This window comes from Staurois parvus, unplaced genomic scaffold (assembly GCF_062004578.1).
Source record: "Staurois parvus isolate SC_StPar_1 unplaced genomic scaffold, SC_StPar_1.0 ptg001557l, whole genome shotgun sequence".
NCBI lineage: Eukaryota > Metazoa > Chordata > Amphibia > Anura > Ranidae > Staurois > Staurois parvus.
The window spans coordinates 233216-257192 of NW_028319353.1; the positions used below are offsets into that span (position 1 = coordinate 233216).

Sequence of the window (23977 nt, forward strand, 5' to 3'; positions counted from 1 at the left end):
AAAACCAATTAAGACTTATTTTTTTACTGACCTCCGGAACGGATTAATTGGTTTTCAGTGCATATACAATTTTTTTTTAAAATCATGTCCCTGTGCAGTATTTATGCCTTTAATGTGCACTTTAAAAAGAGTTTTGAACAGATCAGACTTTTTTTTTTTTACTTTTTTCTGACCTCCAGTATGATCTGTTCAAAACTCTTTTTAAAAGTGCACGTTAACAAAAGGCATAAATACTGTGCAGGGACATGATTAATGTAGTATTTTGCCACCCCTCCCTAGAATAAAAAAAATAAAATATCCTGCTGCAGTCAAAGAATGTCAAAGGAAGCCTGTGATCCAATCTAGAGGCAATTTTCAACAACATTAGAATGTTAAATGGTTTGTGTAGCAATATGTTAAAAATTTGGGTAAACTTTTAGGTGTTTTTTTTTTTTTTTTTTTTTTCAGTTTGACCATGGAATTGGGGTTTTATACCAACCAAGCTCTTGATTGCCCAACTTCCCATCACCCCCGGTTGATCCAAGCCAACCAGGACCAGGTAAACGGTTAGTTTCAGCTTTCTGGCCTTAATATATTCGAATTTCACCGCTATGATCAGCTCCAAGAAGGGCTGTCATGATAGAGCCGGAAGTGGGGGAAAGGAGTCCTCCCAATGGGTTCACAGGCTGCAATGGCAGGCACCTGGGGGAGATGGGATATTGAAAAGTGCCTCCATTCACCAATAAAAAAAAAAAGATCTCGGCTTGAGCTCCACCTAAAACAAAACCCAAGCAGAACCAAAGGTTACAATATTCCAAAGCAAACATCTCAATGTTTTTTCGAGATGTTGTGTCCAGCCCAACTTGAAGAACAGAGGTCAGCCTAAAACTCAGCTGTAAGTTCACATAATAATGAATTGTGCCTACTTCAGATTGATGGGAAGGTCCGGGGGCTTGGACACCGCATAGTAATTTGGTTTTGGACCTCAACGGTCACAGGGAACCTTTAGATACACTTCAAAGCTTAATTACGGCTTGTTAAGAATACGACAATACTTGACTGCCCACAGTTCTACTTTAAACCTCCTATGAGAAACACAAGAAACCTCGACATGACAAAAATCCCCGAAAACCATCAGCCTTGAAAAAAACCCCAAAAAAACAAAAACACAACTCAAGTACAATTAAAACGGATCCATTTTGCACCAGCTCAGTAGCTTGATCTGCTCAACATTACACAGCTGAACTTGAGTCATGGCCCAGTATATGGCTTATGTTGTGTGCAGGCCGATTTGAGGTCTGCTTAGAGGAGTCAGAAGCGGAGGGGTGCGATATGGACAGTAAAGGAGACATGGCGGACCCGTCAGCGGGAAGAGCAGTGGCGATCTCAGGGAAAAGGGATGTCAAATTGAAGTTGGACAGGTGTGAGGGGTTGGTCATGTGCATTGGAGGCATTTCCGGGAGGAGGGGGAACGTGGTTTGGGAGAAGCCAACGGGTCGTGGTGGGGAAAGTATGGAGCCAAACCGATTGTTTAGGCCTGTGCTGTTCGTCTTCTCGGTGTTGGGATTGGGGAACATCTGGTTAGAGAAATATGGCAATGTGAGGTCGTTAGACAGGCTTGGGTGAGCTGGTGAATACGGTGGATAGAATGATGGCAAAGTGTTCTGTGGGTCAACAGGAATGAGAGCAGGAGTCCGGGTGGCAGTGGCCTGGGTGACTGGAGGAATAAAAGAGGCGTTTGCATTTATCGGTGGGTTCATTGTACCTTCCGGTATAAAGGGAAAAGGAAAGTTTTGGGTTAAAGTGTGCTGATCAGGGCCTGAATTGTCACTGGGCACTTGAGGGGTGTCTGGCATGAATCGAACAATACCAGGCCTTTTTTCTGTAACAGGCTGTTGCCGCCCAAGAATCATGCTGCTGGGACCAGCCAGAGGAAGGTGAGGCAAGGTCGGGTCAAACATATTGCCATGTCTTTGGCTCCCAGATCTGCTCCTTTCAGGCTGTCGGGTTTTGGAATCTGGTTCCTCCTGTAAAGGATGCCTTGAGCGCTGAGGAACTGGAGGGTTGACCTGCCTCACTGTTTGCCGTTGATCGACATTTCCATGGGAAACAGACTGATGGGGAATGGGTGGATGAACCACCCCATGCATGTTAATAGACACTTGGATATTAAGCTGGTTCTTGGCACCTTGACTGTCGATTTGTCTAATCGAATTGGACTTCTGGATTGTATTGTGAGGGCTGGTGTTCCTTCCCTGTATATCTCCAGAAGAGCTGGAGAAGGGAACATTTAAAGAATTATTTCTCGAAGTGACCTGTCCCATGACCAAGTCACAGCTTTCCCTGTTCTGGACTTCGCTATCTCTCCTTAAATGGAGAGCATCACGAGTCGGCGCACAACCAAATTCAAGGCTGGAGGAAGAGTTGTACTGTGGACGTTGAGGACCCGATATTGCCCGTTGACCCGAACCAAGCTGCTCTCCAATATGTGGAGCTAAAAGACTCTGCATAAAGCTTTGATGGCAAGCATTTTCATTATCTCGAATCTGAAGCGTATTGGCGACAGGGACCTCTTGTACAGTCTGGTACGGCAAGTGCTTTTGCCGATCCATTGCCGAATTGGGATTCTGATTAAGTCTGTAGGTCTGGGATTGCAGACTCCTCATATTGGCTGCGCTGCCACCATCATTGTTTCTTGAGTTCTGCACATCGAAGGAAGCTGGAGGTTGCTGCTGCTGCTGCTGGTTCAAGCCGCTCGGCTTAAAGGTTTGACAGTCGGCGAGTCTCTGGGAATCTGGATTTACAGAATGCTCTATGGTCATTCGGTTCTGAATATTGTGAGTGGACATCGCTTTATTCCTAGAAGCATCTAAATACTTTCTCATTTCCATTTGCTCGGATATCCTTGAAGCTTGGACCGAAATTCCTATTCTCTGCTCCGAGTTTGAAGTGCTCTTACCAATAAGTGCCTCTGCCGAGTAGCTTGAAACCCGATTTCGTTCTTGCCGATGGGAGGTACTCATGTTCATGTTTGCAGTCTGGGATACAACACTGGGCTGGGACACCAACTGTTGTTCTAAACTTCTTGAGGTTATAAGTCTCTGGACTTGGCTAAGGCCCGGCAGATGTTCTGAAGATACCACAGACCCCTGTGCTCTCTGGTTGATATCCTGTTGATGCTGATGACGGATGTCCTGACTCATATGGCTTTGTTGATGAGAACTGTGAAGACCTCGGGCTGATGTATTGTTTTCACAAGATTTTTCTACCTGTGCCGACCCAAAATGAGCTGGCATGTGCTGCTGGATCTGTTGGTGGTGTGGGTGAGCTTGAGAGGTGTTTGGTCTGTTTTGCTCGGGCAGCTGTTTCTGCTGTAGAGCCAATCTTCCCACTTGGGCACCTTGAATCGGGGCCCGTTTCTTTTGCATCTGAACGTCCTGCTGTAGCATTCTTTGCTGCTGTACATTGTGGGGCTGACCACGAACAGAGCTGTCTGTAAGTGGAACGTGGTGCTGTTGTTGTTGCTGCTGCTGCTGTTGGTACAAGTGATGCTGTTCCCGCATGTGTCCAGCTTGTTGTTGCTTTATGTAAGGATTGCTGTTGTGAAGAAGTGTCGCCTGCTGGTGTTGCTGCAAAGGCTGAAGGTGCTGATTCCCCATCTGACTCTGCTCAGGGATTGATGGTTGAGAATTGCAACGCATGTCACTTTGCCTTAGATTTGGGGTAACAAAGTTATTACTTGCTGGGAACAGACTAGAAATTCCCTCTCCATGATTCTGAATGCGTCCAGACAAAGAGGAAGAGTCAGAAGGTAACGGGCCACCTAACATTTCATTCTGCTCTCCTACACCGTCAGATTGATGAATCCTTTCAATTCTCATGGGGCCTTGAAATTGCTTTTGCCTCTTGGCAACCGACAATAACTCATCCCCATGCGCAGTGCGTTTGGTAGATTCTTTCCGAACATCTAAGTTTTGCTTTAAAAGGGAATCCGTGGTTGGGGGGACCTGCATGACTCGAGCCTTCATAGAATTCAGCTCATCTTGATGGTACTCAGATAAGATAGTCGTCCCTGCAGAATGTCCTTCGTAGCTGTTGGAGGGCACTGAGGAATTGATGGATGTAGTCAAATGCAAATGGTCAGATGCCTGTGAAACATTTGCAGAGTTTGCAACAGAATGGGTTATCCCTCGTTGGTGTATTAAATTATTGATACTCAAACTGGTCACACTTTGAGACTGAGACGATGAAATTTGCAGAGAGAGATTGGTACTATTCATCCCTAAGGTACAATGAGTTTTATCCACCAGCCGATCGGAGGTTGACGAAGCATTTGTTTCTGAAGTACCGAAGGAGTGCGATATGGAGGGGAGCCCAGAGATACCTTCTTTGGCTGGGTGTGGCTTGAACGGGAGGTGACAATCCCCCGGCAATACTACTTCTATGTTTTTAGAAACAACTTCTGCCTGTGTTCTGGTCTTTTCCTTGGTAAGATTTTCTTGGTCAAATATAGTTCTTGCAGTAGTTGCAACCATTTCATTTTGCTCAGAAAAACTGCATCCATTAAAGGGTGGAATGGAGGAAATGGGGTTTGCGGTGTCCTGTCTACTGGTATCTGGCAACATTGAAGCAACGGTGAAATTTCGACCGCTTACAGAACTGTTAGACATAGGAGAATCAGTCTGTCGATTATTAGCACATGAACTAACAACTTCATGATCGGATGTACTAGACTGGTTCTGGGCAATGTGGACAACTGAAGTGGCCAAGATGATGGAATCTGCTGATGCAGCCGTCAAGGCATCATTTGACTTGGTTTCGCTATACAATGGTTTAGAGTTGTCGGGGACATCTGTGGTGGCTTTCTCAGGAGATCTCACATTTGGATCATCTGACAAAATCTGCACGTCCAACAAGTCAGCAGCAGTTAGGTCTGCAGCATCTCCTTGAATTAGGCAATCTTTGGAAGCTGAATTTGAATGTTCATCAATGGTCACTACAGACTGGTCAACCGGCAGAGAATCCTGAACAGATTGCTCTTTTAAGGGGAGCATGGCTGCCACAGCCTCAGTCTTAGGTGAGGCTGGCGCAACAGAGAGCAGTCCCTTCTTTTGATTAACACAATCCTCTTCAGCAACAAATTCTCTAGAGGCTGAAAATTCTGTTGGAACATGCTCATGTGTCTTTGATTCAATGAGAACATCCCCTTCCATTCCCACGTTCAGTGCCACAGAAGCACAGGCCTCGGCATCTGCCGTCTCTTGAGTTTGGTCAATATTTTGGGACATGCCATCGGTGGCACTTGCTTTCTCTTGGGTTGTATTAGGCGCTGCGACTAAAACAGACAATTTTTCCATCCGGTTCTGTTCAGCACTGTGGGCCTGAGATTTTGAAGCTTCTGATAAATCATCAGGTAAAACTGCTGGGGTGGATTCTTTCTTCAACGGACCTCCCTTCTTAACAGCAGGCTTCTTGATGGTCTTCTTTGGCTTTACAGTGGTTGGAGTGCCATTAACTGGTTTGACAGATAAAGGTTTTGTCAGGACAGAAGCAACCGGCACAACTGATGTTTCAGCGGGTACGGTTGCCACACTGGACACAGGCACAGAAGCACAGTTTATTGGTAGGCTATTGGCTGCTAAAGAAGATGCAACGGAGGGGTTTAGAGTAAACTGTACACAGTTCTGTCCACCCATCTGAGATATGCTCTGGCTAAGGGTGGCCAATGCACCAAAGGTGTTAAGGGCTACATTTGTGTTGGGATCTTCGCTGGTTGTTGGCTGGATAATCTGCATTGGAGCTTGGCTTGAGGAGCCAGCTGAAGGAGTCACTGGCTGCAGTGCAAACAACTGACCATTTAAGGAAATTGTTGGGGGCTGTTGGTTTGAGGCGGTAGTGGACGCCGACACTTGCTGGGTGGAACCCGAAGGCTGTACAGGTGCAGGTCTGGGCAATATGTGTACAAGATGCTTTGCACCAAATGTCTGTGGAGTCACTATACTTTGCACTGGGTTTGCCGGACAAACTACGGGATTGGGAGCATTTATGGGCATCACCACTGAGGGAGATGGCTGTGTAGACACAAGCGGTAATGGATTCTGGTTAGGCGCTGCCTGGATTATAACAATTTGTTGGCCCACGGTTGGCTTAGGAAGAGGTGGACAAGGAGCTGGTGCTGGAGGCTGAAGCAATATAATGTTCTGATTAGCTGGAACTGGATTTAGAGCCGCACCAAATGGCTGGGCCACCTGAATTACTTGCACTGGAGGATTAAGTGGAAGAATATTGGCTGTGCTTTGTGGCGGCGTTTTGAAGGGCTGGACTGTGACAGGTTGACAAGAAGGCATTTGCACCATTACTTGCTCAGCAGTCCTATTTTCTGAGGCCAATATGTTACTTATGTTTACACAAGCTGGCATTTGCTGATTAACCTGGTCTTTAGATGCCACCACCTGCTCAACCAAAAGAGTTGACGCTGCACCAGAGGCAGATTGACTTAATGGCTGCACGGTGTTCCCTGCAAGTTGCAGTGTGGTCCAGGTAGTTTGTGTATTTCCATCGGAGGGGATGCGTGTTAAGCTGCCAACACTTTTCAGTTCTGGTAGGGTGTTAGAAAGGGACCAACTGCTCTCCAGACAAGAGGGGCCAGCAGAAGCCGTGTGAACTTCAACCGAGGGGTTTAAGTCTCTCGAAATGACCACCACCTCTGGGCTGGATTCAATATGAACACTGGGGAAAATCTCTTTAACCAAGTCTTTCACAGTTTCAGCAGCGCCTGATATTTTTCCATGGATTGAGTTTGGAGAATCCTGAGGACTCATACCAGCTTGAGAAGTCAAAAGAGATGGCTGGGATGGAAGATTACTGAAGGTGGATACATTTAGGGTTGATGTGGAGTCCATGGGGTTCCCTCTTAAGCTATCTGGCTGTGCTGACTGGCTGGAAGAATACATTTGTGAGCCAGCTGAAGTGGACGGCAGAGGAAAATGAGCTAAAGAGTTGGTGTGGAATAGGACGGTTTGAGTGCCTTTGGATGTGGCAAGGTCCGTTGTGATAGGAGCTGACGTGGTGACAGGAAGACACAAGGTAGCTTGCTGGCTCGTCGTGGTTGCAGAGGTTGCATTTTGCTGCCAAGCTTTGTCCAGTGGATACACACCAGAAATGGACATAGGCGTTACCAGATTGCAAGTTCTTTGCACCGGCACAACATTGGCTGTCTGTTTCTGCAGGGTCTGCCCCACGTTGAAAGTAATTCCCTGCACAGCGCTACCTTGGTTAGAAGAAGCCAACTGATTACTGTTCAGGCACAGCGGGAGCTTCTGGTCGGCCGGGGCGATCAGAGAGGTCTTTGCGCGCCTAGAGTTTCCTTTCCAGTGTAGCGTTGGGTCATCATACAGACAGATGTCGTTGCTCTTCAATAGCTCTATGTAGCGCGCGTTCTCCTTCTGAATGTCGGCCAGCTCTCTTCTGAGTTTCCGGATTTCGCGGGCTGTGAAACAGAATAAAGAAACTGTTAAAAGAGAAAAAAAAAAAAAGGCAACACACAACAAAAGGAAAACAACAGACAGATGAAATACAAATATATGAAAAGTACAGATATTTCTGGAACCAAATATAGCTAGCAGTTGTAAAATGTTCGGCTATATGTCATGGAAATTTTGTATTTTTGGTTGAACTTTAAATGTGTCATATAGGAGTGTTATTCATATGTCTCTCGTGTGGCTTAATTAAAGCTCTGAAGGCTGCAATTAGGCCGTGCGCATTTGCAATGTATGTATTACAGTACTCAGCTCGGTAATGGATGAGATGGCAGATCTGCGCTTATAGACCGGCGTGTATACCACCACGGCATTCGATGCGAATGCCGCCGGCGGTAGGCCGCGGGCCTGTATCCACATATCAGCAGCATAGTACCACATGGACCTCGTATGTCTAGGCGCCAGGCAATGCAAACTCCGCGTGTAGGCTCATGGATATCTCTACAACCACTACCGACCTGAACTGTATCTGGATGGATGTGTTTTAATAAAGATCGTATCGGGCCCATTCAGATACAGACTGATGTTTAATCTAGGGGATGCTTGTACAGAGAATTTACATACCACTAGGAGCTAGGACAGGAAGTATGCTCTCCATAGAGAGCTCATGGGGGGAGGGGAGGAAGTCTGCTGACCTCAGAGGGTTCATGGGGGGAGGACCGGTGATAGATAAGAGGAAAGGCTACGCTCCAATCGGAATGTACATCCTGTGTATAGGCATTCCCCATGCATTGTTCTGTGGGAGGGGATTGACCTTATTCATGTGGGGGGCGTGTCTGCTTGTAAATAAAAATCGGAGGCTGGGGTTGGATCCGCCTCTATGTGAATTCCAACAGCAACCTGAGAGTGTCGCCTGATCATTCCTAGATAACTGGAGCTCCATTTCCCCACATCTCAAGATAGCTAACCCAGTTGGAGGGGCAGGAATCGTGGCGTTTAGCTGCAGTCGCAGTAAGCGAGATTCGCACAGCTTTATGGAGGATTTCTACGCATCCAACTGCGAGTACTCACGGTAAGGAGAAATTCGTTCAAAGCGAATTTCCAAGACATATAGCTACATAATAAAAATGTAATTTTCAAAAAAGAGCTAAATAAAATCATCTTTGTAATTCTGTCCAGCCAATTTTGTGATTCATACAGCCCTTCTAGGAGGGTGACACCACTTCTGGTCTTCTTTGTTGGTACATTCAGAGCTGGTAGAAAGAAGAGAGCAAAGCATTGATGGCTCCTTGTGCTGCCCCTCCATCTCAGTCTGACTGCCTCTGTGCAGATGGTAACGGGAGGCCGATATGAAGATCTATTCATACACTTTTGCTAGTTGCATTACTGGAACCTCTTCCCGTCCAGCCCATTCACGAGAAGCGGCCGGATAGGAGCACTGCTGATGTGGGTGGATGTTTCTAAACGTCCCCCCCGCCTCTATTGCCTGTGCAAGTCAGTCCCCCCCAGTATCAGAATGTCCGCCACAGTCCTGCTATAAGTCACTGATCGCCGCCATTACTATTAAAAAGAATTTAAAAATCCCCGTATATATACACACCATTTGTAGATGCTATAACCTTCACGTAAACCAATTAATTTACACGTATTGGGATTTTTATTTTTAGCAAGGACCTAATTTTATTTTTTACTGGACAGGTTTAATAGCAAAAAGTCACAACAAATACTATATTTTTTTTTTTTCTCAAAAATCGTTTTGTTTTTTGTTTTTTTTAATAGTGCAAAAAAAAAAAAAAACAAAACCAAAAAACCCCAAAATGCTCAGGCAACCAATTACCACCGAAAGAAAGCTCAATTTGTGGGAAATAAAAGAAAAAAAAATAATTTGAGTGTAGCACTGCATGACCGCGCAATTGTCAGTTAAAGTAACGCAGTGCCGTTGTCAGGGCAGGAGCTGAGGAACGGACAGGAAGGCCAAATAACAATGTAACGCACTGGCTGGCGACAACCACCACTCACAGACCGAAGTCCCCCAGGGCGCGGAGTCCAAGTCCCAGGCTGCCCTTCACCAGGGCCCCTGATGGTGGGGATGGACTTGACGCAGCCAGGAACAAGGTCACGGCCCCCCAAGACACCTCAGCTGCAGTAATGGCCGCCGCCAATGGCGTGTAGCTGGTGGAAAAGACAATAGAGTAGTCGGGCAGGCCGGGTCGACAACAACGGGAGAAAACGGTACAGGACAGCAGACGAGAATCACGGGTCACGGGCCGAGTTCAGCAACAGAGGATCAGATCAAAGGAGAACACAAAGAATGGTCAGGTCACAAGCCGAGTCAGATTCCAGGAGAGTCACGAGAGTCAGAACAGAGTTATAGCAACACAAAGACACAAGACACAAGTGCAAAGGGCATGTGCGGACCACAGGCTTATATGTAATCAGCCACACCCCTCTGGGGGATGGACCTCAGAGACCAGAAGGCATAAAAAGATTCCCACCATGCTCTGCAGAAATCCAACATGGATGCCAGCACATGGAGTAACATAACCTCTGGGAAAAGGTAGGACCTTGACAGCCGTAACATAAAAAAAATGGCCTGGTCAGGAAGGGAGGTAAATCCTCTGGAGAGAAAGTGGTTAAGAAGCCGGCACCATCCAATTTTGCAAAAATGAAAAGAATACGCCTCTCTCCTGCCTGCAAGTCCTCACCTTGTTCCTTGTCTCCTGCATTGAGTAAGAGTTCATCATTCTGGCGCTTGAGCTCGGTGATGTACTTGTAGGCCTGTTCCAGAATCATGTTCTTACTCTGAAGTTAAAAAGAGAAAAATAGATGATGAGAACATACTGAGATGTAAAAACTACATTCTGCAAGTTTTCGCAAATAATGAACTTGTTGATTTTTGCAAAAAAACGAGTTTAATGAAATAGCAAAACAGGAATAATATCCCTCACAATGCAATAGCTAAAGCAAAAGGAAGAAGAATAAAAAGGCAAAAAAAATGACAGCATGGTAGTGTGCAAGTCTGAATGAAAGCAAATCTTTTGCACATAATCACCTTTCCTTCAACTGACTGTCTTCAGGGAGCAAAGAATCTTTGTATAAGGTGCTCCTGTTAGAGCTTTCACACGGCTGAGCGATCTTCCCATGTGACAGCACTGGGCCAAATGCCAAGCAGCAGCAGCACATGGTCCTATGTCCCAGAAACCATTTCTTCTGGATTTGCTCCCAGAGGTTAAAGCTCTTTCCCGCCGCCCTATAGCAGATAAACTGCTACAGGGCGGCAGGGGTGCGCAAAATATACTGTATATTTTATATATATACACACACACACACAGGTTATTTAGTAGGGGTCCGGGGGAGCGCGGACACAGTGAATGCGGGGTCCGGGGGAGCGCGGACACAGTGAATGCGGGGTCCGGGGGAGCGCGGACACAGTGAATGCGGGGTCCGGGGGAGCGCGGACACAGTGAATGCGGGGTCCGGGGGAGCGCGGACACAGTGAATGCGGGGTCCGGGGGAGCGCGGACACAGTGAATGCGGGGTCCGGGGGAGAGCGGACACAGTGAATGCGGGGTCCGGGGGAGAGCGGACACAGTGAATGCGGGGTCCGGGGGAGAGCGGACACAGTGAATGCGGGGTCCGGGGGAGAGCGGACACAGTGAATGCGGGGTCCGGGGGAGAGCGGACACAGTGAATGCGGGGTCCGGGGGAGAGCGGACACAGTGAATGCGGGGTCCGGGGGAGAGCGGACACAGTGAATGCGGGGTCCGGGGGAGAGCGGACACAGTGAATGCGGGGTCCGGGGGAGAGCGGACATAGTGAATGCGGGGTCCGGGGACAGCGGAAATAGTGAATGCAGGTTTGGGTTTAGTAACATTTTAAAAAGTAGATGTAAGAGTTGAAGACTAAGTAAAGTTATGCATAAAATTGAGAGGGTTAGTTTACCCTTTCACAAAAATAAACAAAAAAAAAAACCCCACAATCAAAAGGTGAACTAAAGAAGGGTACACAGGTATCAAAATGTGTCTGGTTCAGAAGAAAATGGCCGAATTTTGATCTGTGTGTAGCCCTCCCTGTTAGACAGAAGCCGATCAATAGCTTGTCTTCTGCTGAAAGCTTGCTTCAATCAGCCGCTTGCAACCAATCATCTGCAGCGCTGATCAGCGTATTCTCACAGTGTAGCAGACCAGCAATTTGAAAAATGCTGTACACTGCAGAGGCTGTGCAGCATCATGGTGGTCAGCAGGCATCAGTCAGTGTTGGCATGTGACCATGCTTGACCAATGACAATCACTCTGCTTCCCAGGGTCCTGGAAGATAGATGGGTGCCAAAAGAGAGCATTTTTTTTTTCCAATGTCCAGACCGCTACATCAGCTAGCATGGGCAGTGAAAGATAATCATCCAAGGCGGGTAAATGCAGCAGGACCGGGAGTTTGGGGAAGGTCTTGTGAATTAGCTCACCTTCACAGGTTTGGTGGAAAGGTGAACTAACCTCCTGGAGGTCTGTCCTTCACCTGGACAAGTAAGGATGTTCTGGACATCAACATCTTACCTGCTTTAGTGCTGGAGAACATGGGATTAGATCCCCGATCCGGTTGATTCCTGAGTTGATTTTCTTCTTCCTATGTCTCTCCACTGACAAGAAAAGGAGTTAGAAGAAAAAGAATCATTAAAGTTTGTTGAGAAGTCAGCAATAAACCATACAAGGATTTTGGCAAAACAAACACAAGAAAAAACAAAAAACCACAATATATACCCCAATTTTTTTGTAAAATATGAAAAAGGATGCTACGATAAGTAAATAGATACCCAACATGTCACGCTTTAAAATTGCGCAGGCTTGTGGAATGGTGTGAAACTGCGGTACTTAAAAATCTCCATGGGTGACGCTTTAAAAATGTCTCCAGGTTAGCCGTGTAAAGATACAGAGGAGGTCTAGTGTGAGAATTATTGCTCTTGCTCTGACGTTTGTGGCGATATCTCACATGTATGGTTTGAATACCATTTACATATGTGGGTGTGGCCTACGTATGCATTCACCACTATTTGTGAGCATGGGGGGGGGGGGGCGACTTTAAACTTTATTAATTATTTAGCACTGTCCCTTTAAAAAAAGAAAAAAACAAACACTTTTATTCTTTTTACAAGAAATGCATGCAGCCCCTGTGATAGAAATAATTAGTGACAGGTCCTCTTTATGGAGAGATATGGGGGGTCAATAAGACATAATTAGTGACAGGTCCTCTTTATGGAGGGATATGGGGGGGGACAATGAGACATAATTAGTGACAGGTCCTCTTTATGGAGAGATATGGGGGGACAATGAGACATAATTAGTGACAGGTCCTCTTTATGGAGGGATATGGGGGGACAATGAGACATAATTAGTGACAGGTCCTCTTTATGGAGAGATATGGGGTCAATAAGACATAATTAGTGACAGGTCCTCTTTATGGAGAGATATGGGGGGTCAATAAGACATAATTAGTGACAGGTCCTCTTTATGGAGGGATATGGGGGGGACAATGAGACATAATTAGTGACAGGTCCTCTTTATGGAGAGATATGGGGGGACAATGAGACATAATTAGTGACAGGTCCTCTTTATGGAGGGATATGGGGGGACAATGAGACATAATTAGTGACAGGTCCTCTTTATGGAGAGATATGGGGGGTCAATAAGACATAATTAGTGACAGGTCCTCTTTATGGAGAGATATGGGGGGTCAATAAGACATAATTAGTGACAGGTCCTCTTTATGGAGGGATATGGGGGGGACAATGAGACATAATTAGTGACAGGTCCTCTTTATGGAGAGATATGGGGGGACAATGAGACATAATTAGTGACAGGTCCTCTTTATGGAGGGATATGGGGGGACAATGAGACATAATTAGTGACAGGTCCTCTTTATGGAGAGATATGGGGTCAATAAGACATAATTAGTGACAGGTCCTCTTTATGGAGAGATATGGGGGGTCAATAAGACATAATTAGTGACAGGTCCTCTTTATGGAGAGATATGGGGTCAATAAGACATAATTAGTGACAGGTCCTCTTTATGGAGAGATATGGGGTTAATAAGACCACACATCTCTTATCTGCAATGAGAAGCATTCGATCAAAAAAAAAAAAAAAAAAAAAAAAAAAAAAAAGGCCGGAGCCAGTTCTCCACCCCAAAACTTGTACATCTCCCCCTCACTGCTACCATCTCCCTACTACTGCTCTCATCACCTCCTGCTGATACTTCACTCTCCTGCTGACCCAAACACCGGGACTGGAAGGCATGTGCGCTCGTGTACATCCCGCTCCCATCTTACTTTCCTCACCCTTCTTCTCCTAACCTCTGGGGACATCTCCCCAAACCCTGATCCTTCACCACCTCACTCACCCACTAGGCACCCTCCTACTCCCACAAACCGCCGCAACCCCCTCAACCTTATACCTGTCCCCCTCCTCCCCACATCCATCCCTCCACTCTCAGTTGCACTCCTGAAAGCCGGATCAGTTTGCAACAAGCTCACCGCCATCCATGACCTCTTTATCTCCCGCTCCCTCAACCTCCTAGCGGTCACCGAAACTTGGATCCAAGCCACTGACTCCGCCTCCCCTGCGGCACTCTCCTATGGAGGTCTCTTCTGGTCCCATTCACCCAGACCGAGCGGTCGTAGAGGTGGTGGGGTCGACATGGTCTTATCACCGCTGAGCACCTTCCAGGTCCTCCCAAACCCCCCCTCTCTATCCTTCTCCTCCTTTGAGGCGCACTGCATCCAACTCTTCTCCCCCACCCCTCTGAGGATTGCGGTAATCTATCGGTCTCCTGGACCCGTATCCAGCTTCCTCAACGACTTTTCCGCCTGGCTACCCTTCTTCCTCTCCTCTGAGCTACCCACCATCATCCTTGGAGACTTCAATATCCCCATCAATGTCAACAACCCGGCTACATCCCAACTTCTCCACTTAACCTCTTCTTTTGCACTCACACAGCACACACGGTCCTCCACCCACACCGATGGGAACACCCTGGACCTCGTTTTCTCCCATCTCTGCACCCCCCACAACCTCACATACACCCCCTTCCCTCTCTCTGACCACAACCTCATTACATTCTCCATCTCCCCCCCCAAACGTCAAATCATCAACAGCCGTAACCTCCGCAACCTGAACCCGGCCCCTCTCCACTCTGCAGCTGATCATCTGTACGACAGTATCCTTCCACTGTCATGCCCTGACCTGGCCACTACTGCGTATAACGACTCGCTATCAGCTGCCTTAGACTCCTTAGCACCCCTGACCACACGTAGCATTAGACCCCGACCGCTTCAACCCTGGCAGAACAACCACTCTAAAAATCTTAAATGACGCAGTCGCGTGCTGAAACGATTATGGCGCAAAACCATATCCCCTCGAGCGTTCTCCCTCTACAAATCCACATTCCTCACCTACACCTCCTCCCTCCACGCCGCCAAACAAGCCTACTTCGTAACCCTCATCTACACCTTCGCCACCTGTTCTCGCCGGCTCTTCTCCACTTTCAACTCCCTACTCTCTCCCCCCCCCACCCCCACCCAGTACCTCACTCACCGCCCACGAGATTGCCAATCACTTCCAAAATAAGATCAAAGCAATCCGTAAGGACATCTCCAATGCTCAACCTTCCTCCCCACCTAGCCTCCCTCCCACTATAACCCCATCAACTCTCCCCTTCTCTGACCTCACAACCGCCCTACCCCCCACCCCCCACCACACCCAACATCCCGCACAGCTTCACCTCCCCAACACTCCGCTCCTTCAGCACTGCTACCACTGAGGAGGTCACTAAGGTCTTCTCAGAAGCCCGCCTCACCACTTGCCCCCTTGAACCTGTCCCCACACAGCTCCTCCGGTCACCCTCCTCCTCCATCCTACGCTCCCTCACCCACATCTTCAATCTCTCACTCTCCACTGGCGCATTCCCCTCCCCCCTAAAGCATGCGCACATCACCCCCATACTCAAAAAAACTAAACCCTACTAAAAGATGACAAAAAAAAAATGACATTACTTTTGGGTACAGTGTTGTATGAGTAATTGTCAGCCAAACTACGACAGCACTGAAAACAGAAAATGGTCTGGTAATGAGGAGGAATATACCGGCTGGTACTCAATTAGTTAAGTAATACTTTAAAGCCTAACTCCACCTACCAGTTCAATTGCCTTCAGATAGTCACATGACATCCAGCGCCATTTTCCTCTGCATTGGGCAGTCTTCAATAATGAAGAGATTGTTGCCAACATTGTGACATGAGCACTATTCCCTGCATCATTGTACTAGGAGTGCAGGGCATAGCAGTGATGTCACCCACCCAGAGTAGCAGGCTCATAACGTCCTGCCATCACCAACATGGGTTAAAGGACACTGGGCGCCATTCAACCCAGAAGAGGGGCAGTAAGTCTGCGGTGGACAGCGCCAAAATGGAGTATTGTAGCCACAGCTGTATTCCCCCCCTCCTTTTTTAAAACCTGCTTTGTAAATATGTTGACAGCTCAGCTGCTTTTCGACTGTACAAGCTACCAAGACAAAAAGATGGTCTTAATATCCAACTACAAGGAGCCTCCTGGCTTTTCTCCCCTGCACCGCCTCTCTCTAAAGCTCGCTTGACAATTGGCCACAAATGCCCAGAGGTGGCAAGAAACTTCCCACCCTGCCGTCGTAAACACGGGCCCACAAGTGTCATTACGGACAATACATTCCTGACTTAGGACACCTCTGTAGACTCTCAGCCCCCAGATGTTTCTAGGGCATAAGGCAATGGTGAAAATAATTCTGGCGAATACAATATTTCAGAAAATGTAATTAAACTGGAGATATAAAGCAATTCAAAATGGCAGATTATCTTAACCACTTGCCTTCAAGAGGATTGACCCCCCTTCCTAACCAGCTAAAAACAAACCCACATCTATGTGCAGCAGCCCCCCCTCCCCAAAAATACTCACCTAAGCCCCTCTAGATTCCTGCAATATTATTATACAGTATTTATATAGCGCCAACAGTTTGCTCAGCGCTGTACGTTACAATGGGAGACAATACATGAGACTGTACAGTAACAATAAAATACATGAGGGGTTCGAGGGCCCTGCTCCTTGGAGCTTACGATCTAGGAGGGAGGGGAGAGTGGTACAGGAGGAAATAGTTGTGGGGGATGGAGTGGTAGGAAGAGTGGAGGAGATCAGCAGTTAGGTGAGGTTGGGGTAGGCTTCCCTGAAGAGATGGGTTTTCAGGGTGCGCCTGAAGGGGAGGAGGGTAGGTGACAGTCTGATGGATTGGGGTAGTGAGTTCCAGAGGATGAGGGAAGCCCTGGAAAGGTCCTGGAGATGGGCATGGGAGGAGGAGACCAGGGAACTAGAGAGTAGAAGGTCTTGTGAGGAGCGGAGAGTGCGTTTTGGGTGGTAGATGGATATCAGGTCGGTGATGTAGTTTGGGGCAGTATTATTTACAGCTTTGTACGTCAATGTTAGTATTTTGAATTTTATGCGTTGGGCAATCGAAAGCCAGTGGAGGGATTGGCAGAGGGTGGTGGCGGATACGGAGCGGTTGGTAAGGTGGAGGAGTCTGGCCGCAGAATTTAAGATAGACTGAAGCGGGGATAGCCTGTGTTGGGGTAGGCCGGCGAGGAGGGAGTTACAGTAGAGTTACAGTAATATGCACTGGAGTCTTGGCTATCCCGGGACTCCCTCTTCTCATTGGCTGAGACAGCAGCGGGAGCCATTGAGAAGAAAGAATGGGAAAGGTCGAGCCGCGGCTCAGTGTGTGAATGGAAACACGGAGCAGTGGGTGCCCCCATAGCAAGCTATGGGGAACGGGTACCCGGATTTGACAGGTAAGGATACCCTGGTTAGGACACGTATGGTCCAAAAAGGACAAAAGCATTCTGTAGAGTAGATTACACTAACCTTCATTGTGGCTCTCCCGGTTTTTCTTCCTGGGAAAAAAAAAAAAAAAAAAAAAAAGATAAAACATCAGTAATTGATCAAAAAATTTAACAATAATAATAAATACATAAAAAAAAAAAAAAAAAAAAAAAAGGAAGGTAAGCAAATCTTTTTTTTATATTTGGGTCATTTATGTCTAGAAGCCTCCCTGTTAAAGTGGATCTAAAGCCTAAATATTTTTTAGCTTGGCGAATTTCCTGCGTTAGGGTGAAAAAAGTATTGCTCATTCCCCCTTCCACTTACTCGAGTCGTCAATCGATCCAGAGCTGTGCCTGTCTGTAGCCGCTCTCTCCTCTGTGCTCTCACAGGCTTTGCCGAGGCAGTAGAACCATTGGCTCCTGCTGCTGTCACGAGGTAGTAGGGGAGAGGGCCAAGCCGTGGTTTTTTTTTTGGTGTCAGCGACAGGAATTATGCCCCGCTATTGGTGTCAGTGGATGCCCCAAGGATCAGACAAAGGGCAAGCAAAGGGCCGCAGTTTGCAGACCACCGGTCCATCTAGCGCATCAGAATCCCTTTCAACTCAAAAAGGAAATACAACATCTTGGGGCGAAAAGTAAAAAGGAAGATAAAAAGGGAACATGGGAAAAGGACGAAGGGGGGGTAGAACAAAAAGGCAGGCAAGGAGGTGACACAAAAGGGTGTGCCTCCCTTCCTCACACAAAGAACCAAGAAGGCCCAAACAGTAGTGCTCCCTAGTGTAGGGGTAGGCAACCTGCGGCTCTCTAGCTGTTGTGGAACTACATTTCCCATGAGGCATTGCAAAGATTACAAAAGTGACAGTTGCAGCTATGGCTTGCAGAGGCATGATGGAACTTGTAGTCCTGCGGCTCTCAGGTTGCCTACCCCTGCCCTAGTGGGACATCCAGGGGGTGCAAGACTTTATCGTACTTCCATGCACCCACGGGTGATATAAGCCAGTTTAAACAGTAGCAAAGCAGCATCAATCGTGGCTTCCCAAGATGGCACAGCAGCAGGAGCAACAGAAGTCCAATTTACAAATATATTTTTATATTGTGCCAAGAAATAAATTGAGATCAACAATTTTGGTGAGGGTGCAAATCATCCTCATGGATCCCCAATAGTGCCAAACCCGGAGACATGGGAATGGACAACTGAAGCCTGAAATTAAGAAGATCAAACCCAACTGACCAGAAAAAAGCAATCCTAGGGCAAGCCCAGAACATGTGCAAAAATGAACCCGGATGTATACGACAACAGGGGGCGAAGAGGGTCCAGGGCAGGATGGAATCTTTGGAGTCTCGGGGGAGTATAGTATATTCTATGCAGGAACTTGGTTTGGATGAATGGTCTTTGGAGGAAACCACCAGTCTGGGACAACCTTTCATCCATTTACCCTCCTAATGCATTTTGTATATATGTAGTCCCCATCTTCATGTTGCCCAGTCTGCAGCCCCTTTGGTGTGGTCTGAGGGCCCCAGCCGTCAGTAGTGGGAACACATTTGTAAAAGAGCCTTTAAATGCTACAAATGTTTGACAAATAGTGGCACTTTAACCCCTTGTCTACCAAGGTATGTTTTCAAAAGCAAGCTCATTCCTTGGTGTTTCCTGGGCTCTCCTGTTCCTCCAGGGAGCCCGGGGCCATGGTAAATGGCTGTGCTGTTGAGAGCAGGAAGTGATCGGGGAAACATCGGCTCTCTGATCCTCCCCACCCCCCGTGACTAATGAATCCGGTCGTAATGAGTATTTTCACTCTTGTTCACAAGCTGTGCTTGATTAGCTGCAATGAAGAGCAAGAGAGGCATCAGGGGTCTGATAGACCCCTGATGACTCCAAAGAGAACCTTTCGGCTGCCAATGACATCACATAGGGGGCTTGTTAGCCCCTCTATAACAGCAATAAAGCAAGTCCAAGAGCCATTTTAAAACAGTTCTGGAATCAAGGGCTTTTGACCCTGGTTCCTGTTAGGCTGACAGTTGGCATTCAGATGGAAGTAATTTGGATGGATGCCTATGAAGCTGCCTGATCAGTCCCAAAACCACCCAAAAGCATTGATATGGTACTTTAAAAAAAAAAAAAAAAAAAAAACACAAAAACAAGGATTAGAATGTGCATTTTAACATGTTTGCGAAAAAATGGCTCTGAGACTGAAGTGCTTAAATAAAGCAGAAAAAAAGCCATAAAAACACGAACAAAAAATGAACAAAACAAAACAAAAAAAAAAAAAAAGATTTTTTTGGCTCTGAATTTCCATATTGAGAACATTTCGGGATGCTTTTGCTGCATGTGTGGGAATGTTATAAAATTACATCCTGACGTTCAGCGTGTCTTTTTGTTCCTGAAACATTTCACGGCACCCCTTGTACCCAGGCACTGTTGCTCTGTAGCCTCACAAATATACGGTATATCTGCAGTACGAGATCATCTAAGGCACTGCGGCCTCTGACTGCTAGTCCCACCAGATTTGGAGTGAGATTAGGGGGAGGTCACTACAGTGTTGTTGCTCACTGTTCTCCAAGATGAAGGCTTTGACATGGGGAAGCAAAGCCCTGTCTCTACCAATATGGCCGCCTCCACAATAGACATGGTAAATTAGCAATCTATAAAAGATCAGCTGCAGGGAGACCATGGCAGACATTGGTGACTACTCCTTTGTCCCCGGCTTGCCTTATTTTGAACTCAGTTGTCAGACTTCAGTTCCTCCTCAATAATAGGACAGCAGCTCAAAATCCTGCTAACTCATCTGAATCGGGTCACATGGGAACAGGACTCGATAAATTTCAGGTTGCAACGGACATCAGAAACCGTGTCCCGATGCTTGGGCCCCTGCAGCCTACACTGCCCTGCGCTCTTCCACCCCTCATCTTTGGCCGGCCCCTCTTCTGCCTACAGAGTGGGTTCAGTGTCCCGGGACCCCTGGAGTCCTCCCCATGCCTCCACGTGCACCAGGCCCAGACGAAGACCCCCACCCCCAGTGTACACCTGTCCTGGTAAAAGAAGATCTGCAAACTGCCCACACGAGCCGCCCCCCCCGGAGGACACCGCAGGTCCGCCCCCCTCATAACAGCCACCCCCACTGGAGAGCTTGTGGAGCAGAAAACAAGCCCCCCCCCGCACCAACTCTCCAATGCACACCCTTCATGCAGCCATGTGCTCGGAGTGCGGGTGGCCACAGCGCCGCATGCCAGAGCCCGTCAACACGATGGCGTTGGCCACTAACGCGTACAACTCCCCCTCGAAGGAGCACCGCACACATACTGAAGTCACTGGGACCACCAAGTCCCATCCACCTGCGTGACAGCCCCACCTCTAGCATGGCGCAGACCCCAACAACCAGGCGGCCACAGGCTCAGCTACCCCTCCTGAACCAGATCCTCTCCACTGACACCATCTAGAGGAGCCGCTGCTGGACAAGTGAGAGCTGGGAGGACTGGTGCTTCCCAAGATGTGTGTGACACCGCCCCCCCATCTGTCCCGCTACCCCCCCTCCCCCCCATCTAGTGCCTAACTTTTTTTTCAACTGGCTCCTAGACTCAAAGCAAAATTTGTGAAGCCCTGCATAAGACCACTGGCCTGGAAATGTGGAAGGTGCTATACCAGGAAAAGGGGGGGGGGGATTATATTTTATAAAACCACATCCAGTCATCAATCACGGCCATATTTCACCCTCAATCTCTAAAACCTCAAATATAAAACCACCCAACTAAAAATGTTCACGCTGAATAAACTCCGCTCTTACCTATGCTTGGTTTTATTAGGGTTTGCACTCTGAGTCATCTCCGGCATGCTTGAATCCAGAGGATGGTTTCTGAAGAACCAAGAAAATACAGAAATGAGAACGTCATTCAATCACACAAAAAACGCCAACATGTTCCAGAGCGCTGTACAAAGAGCATTGAGCCAGTCTCATCCACCTCTGTACCAAAAGGAGCTTACACTCTAATGTTCCCCACCACAGTCACAATGCTCAGCATAAAAAGGAGTAATGAAAAAAGAAAAAAAAAAACTGAAGAAAATTCTTCACCAGCAACCATAAAAAACAAAAAAACAAACAAAAAGGAAACGAAAACAAAATATAACCAAACAAACCAAAAACAAACAAAAAAGGGACTTTATAGGCACACCAGGAGACAAATAAATATAAAAACAGATTTTAATACAACTTCTTGGTACATAAAAACATACAAAACAATAAAATCGAGTGAAAAACAAAAAACCAAACGAAAACAAAACAATTCAAAAACAAACCAAACAAACCAAAAAAAACACAAATAAAACAAAAACCAAACCAAAAACAAAAAAAGGGGGACTTTATAGGCACACCACGAGACATATATAAATATAAAAACAGATTTTAAATACTTTTCTTGGTACATAAAAACATACAAACGCAATAAAATTGAGTGAAAAAGCCAAACAAAAGAAAAACAAAAAACAAAAAAAAAAAAACAAATAAAACAAAATCAAACAGAACAAACCAAACCAAAAAAAAGGGGGACTTTTTAGGCACACCACGAGACATAAATATAAAAACATATTTTAATACAACTTCTTGGTACATAAAAACATACAAAACACAATAAAATCGAGTGTAAAAAAACGAAAACAAAAAAGAAAACAAAACAAACCAAAACCCAAAAAACACAAATAAAAACAAAATCAAACAGAACAAACCAAAAAAAAAAAGGGGGACTTTTTAGGCACACCACGAGACATAAATATAAAAACACATTTTAATACAACTTCTTGGTACATAAAAAACATACAAAAACACAATAAAATCAAGTGAAAAAAAAAAAAACAAACGAAAACAAAACAAATCAAAAACAAACCAAACAAACCAAAAAAAAAAAAAAAAAAAAACACAAATAAAACAAAAACCAAAAACAAAAAAAGGGGGACTTTATAGGCACACCACGAGACATATACAAATATAAAAACAGATTTTAAATACAACTTCTTGGTACATAAAAACATACAAAACGCAATAAAATTGAGTGAAAAAGACAAACAAAAGAAAAAAAAAAAAAAAAACCACAAATAAAACAAAATCAAACAGAACAAACCAAACCAAAAAAAAAAGGGGGACTTTTTAGGCACACCACGAGACATAAATATAAAAACATATTTTAATACAACTTCTTGGAACATAAAAACATACAAAACACAATAAAATCAAGTGAAAAAAACAAAAAAAAAAAACAAAACACCTTCTACTGGATTGGTATAATCGCTAGCCTATTGTTAAATGTGCATTAACAAAAAGATTAAAAAAAACGGACCGCCTGTGTGAAAGGGGCCTAAGACTTTCATTGGGGTGTATTCATTTTTGCAACATGGTCTTGAATGAATTTAAGAAAAATACTTCTTTTTTTTGTTTTGTTTTTTTTATGTGTGCAAATAAACTAATCTGGTTTGCAACCAATGGCTGGCATTTTGTGGGAGGATTTTTGTAGTATCGTGTCCCATAGAAAAATGTCGATTCGGAAAGTAAAGGTTTTCTGACAAATCTGTTGGGGTGCACTCATTTTATGCGCAACAACTATGGGACTTTCAAAGTGCCGCATCCAAATGTACTGAACAATGAAAAAAAGTAAACTGGAGAAGAAATTTTTTTCACCAGCAACCACTGAACAGACTGTATAGGCGCACCACGAAACATAAATAAATACAAAAACATTTTATTACAATTTCTTGGTGCATAAAAAAAAAAAAAAAAAAAACTTACAACACAAAATCGGGTGAAATCAAAAATACCTGCTACTGGATTGGTAGAATGGCGAGCCTATTGTTATATGTGCATTGACAAAAAGATAAGCAGGATATATGCGCAGGCACGCTTGTCCAAATCCAGGCACATGAATTCATCATTCTACGGGCGGAGATATTGGTGACTCCAATGGCTAGAGGCGGTAGGTGGTACTGTTGTGCTTGTTAGAACACGGGTTCGGGGGCAACGGTGCGCATTTGGGAGTATTTAATACAATGGTGGTTGAGGATATACCATTAATACTGGCATTGGATATTTGGAATAGTTGAGAAAAAAAAAAAAATACATATACATATAATAAAATGGGGGCACTATATCAATCATATTTACAGAAAGATAGTTTCATTATACTCTCTAAAGCAGTGGTCTCCAAACGGCGGCCCAGGGGCCAGATGCAGCCCTTTGCGTGCCTTTATTCGTCTCTTGGGGCACCATTTCATCCACTAACACCAACAATGAGGCATAATTCCCCTCACAAAAGAAAGACACAAAAGAAGGGGCGCAGCTCCTCCCAACGACGAGGCGCAGCTCCTCCCAACGACACCAACGACGAGGCGCAGCTCCTCCCAACGACACCAACGACGAGGCGCAGCTCCTCCCAACGACGAGGCGCAGCTCCTCCCAACGACGAGGCGCAGCTCCTCCCAACGACGAGGCGCAGCTCCTCCCAATGACGAGGCGCAGCTCCTCCCAATGACGAGGCGCAGCTCCTCCCAACGACGAGGCGCAGCTCCTCCCAACGACACCAACGATGAGGCGCAGCTCCTCCTGAGGACTTACATGCCTGATTTTATTCGCCATTTGTGAGTATCATTTTATAATT

General features: G+C 46.1%; 1 protein-coding gene across 1 annotated transcript; it reads right to left on the reverse strand.

The window, feature by feature from the left end:
• Positions 1 to 1157: 1157 nt before the first annotated feature.
• On the reverse strand, positions 1158 to 21188 carry USF3 (upstream transcription factor family member 3). Its single transcript, XM_089662823.1, has 5 exons — positions 21124 to 21188; positions 17388 to 17416; positions 12008 to 12090; positions 10163 to 10259; positions 1158 to 7468 (listed from the first exon to the last, which is right to left on the reverse strand). Exons 1-5 carry the CDS (start codon positions 21168 to 21170, stop codon positions 1212 to 1214), a joined length of 6513 nt encoding a protein of 2170 aa, XP_089518949.1. The 5' UTR covers positions 21171 to 21188; the 3' UTR covers positions 1158 to 1211.
• Between the last annotated feature and the right edge of the window lie 2789 nt (positions 21189 to 23977).

Bases quoted from the DNA above. Each gene is read 5' to 3' on its own strand.
- USF3 (XM_089662823.1), bottom strand. From the start codon at position 21,170: ATGCCGGAGATGACTCAGAGTGCAAACCCTAATAAAACCAAGCATAG. The intron at 17,417-21,123 runs GTAAGAGCGGAG...TTTTTTTCCCAG, and splicing joins CCTAATAAAACCAAGCATAG to GAAGAAAAACCGGGAGAGCC. The intron at 7,469-10,162 runs GTGAGGACTTGC...TCTGTTTCACAG, and splicing joins TGCAGGAGACAAGGAACAAG to CCCGCGAAATCCGGAAACTC.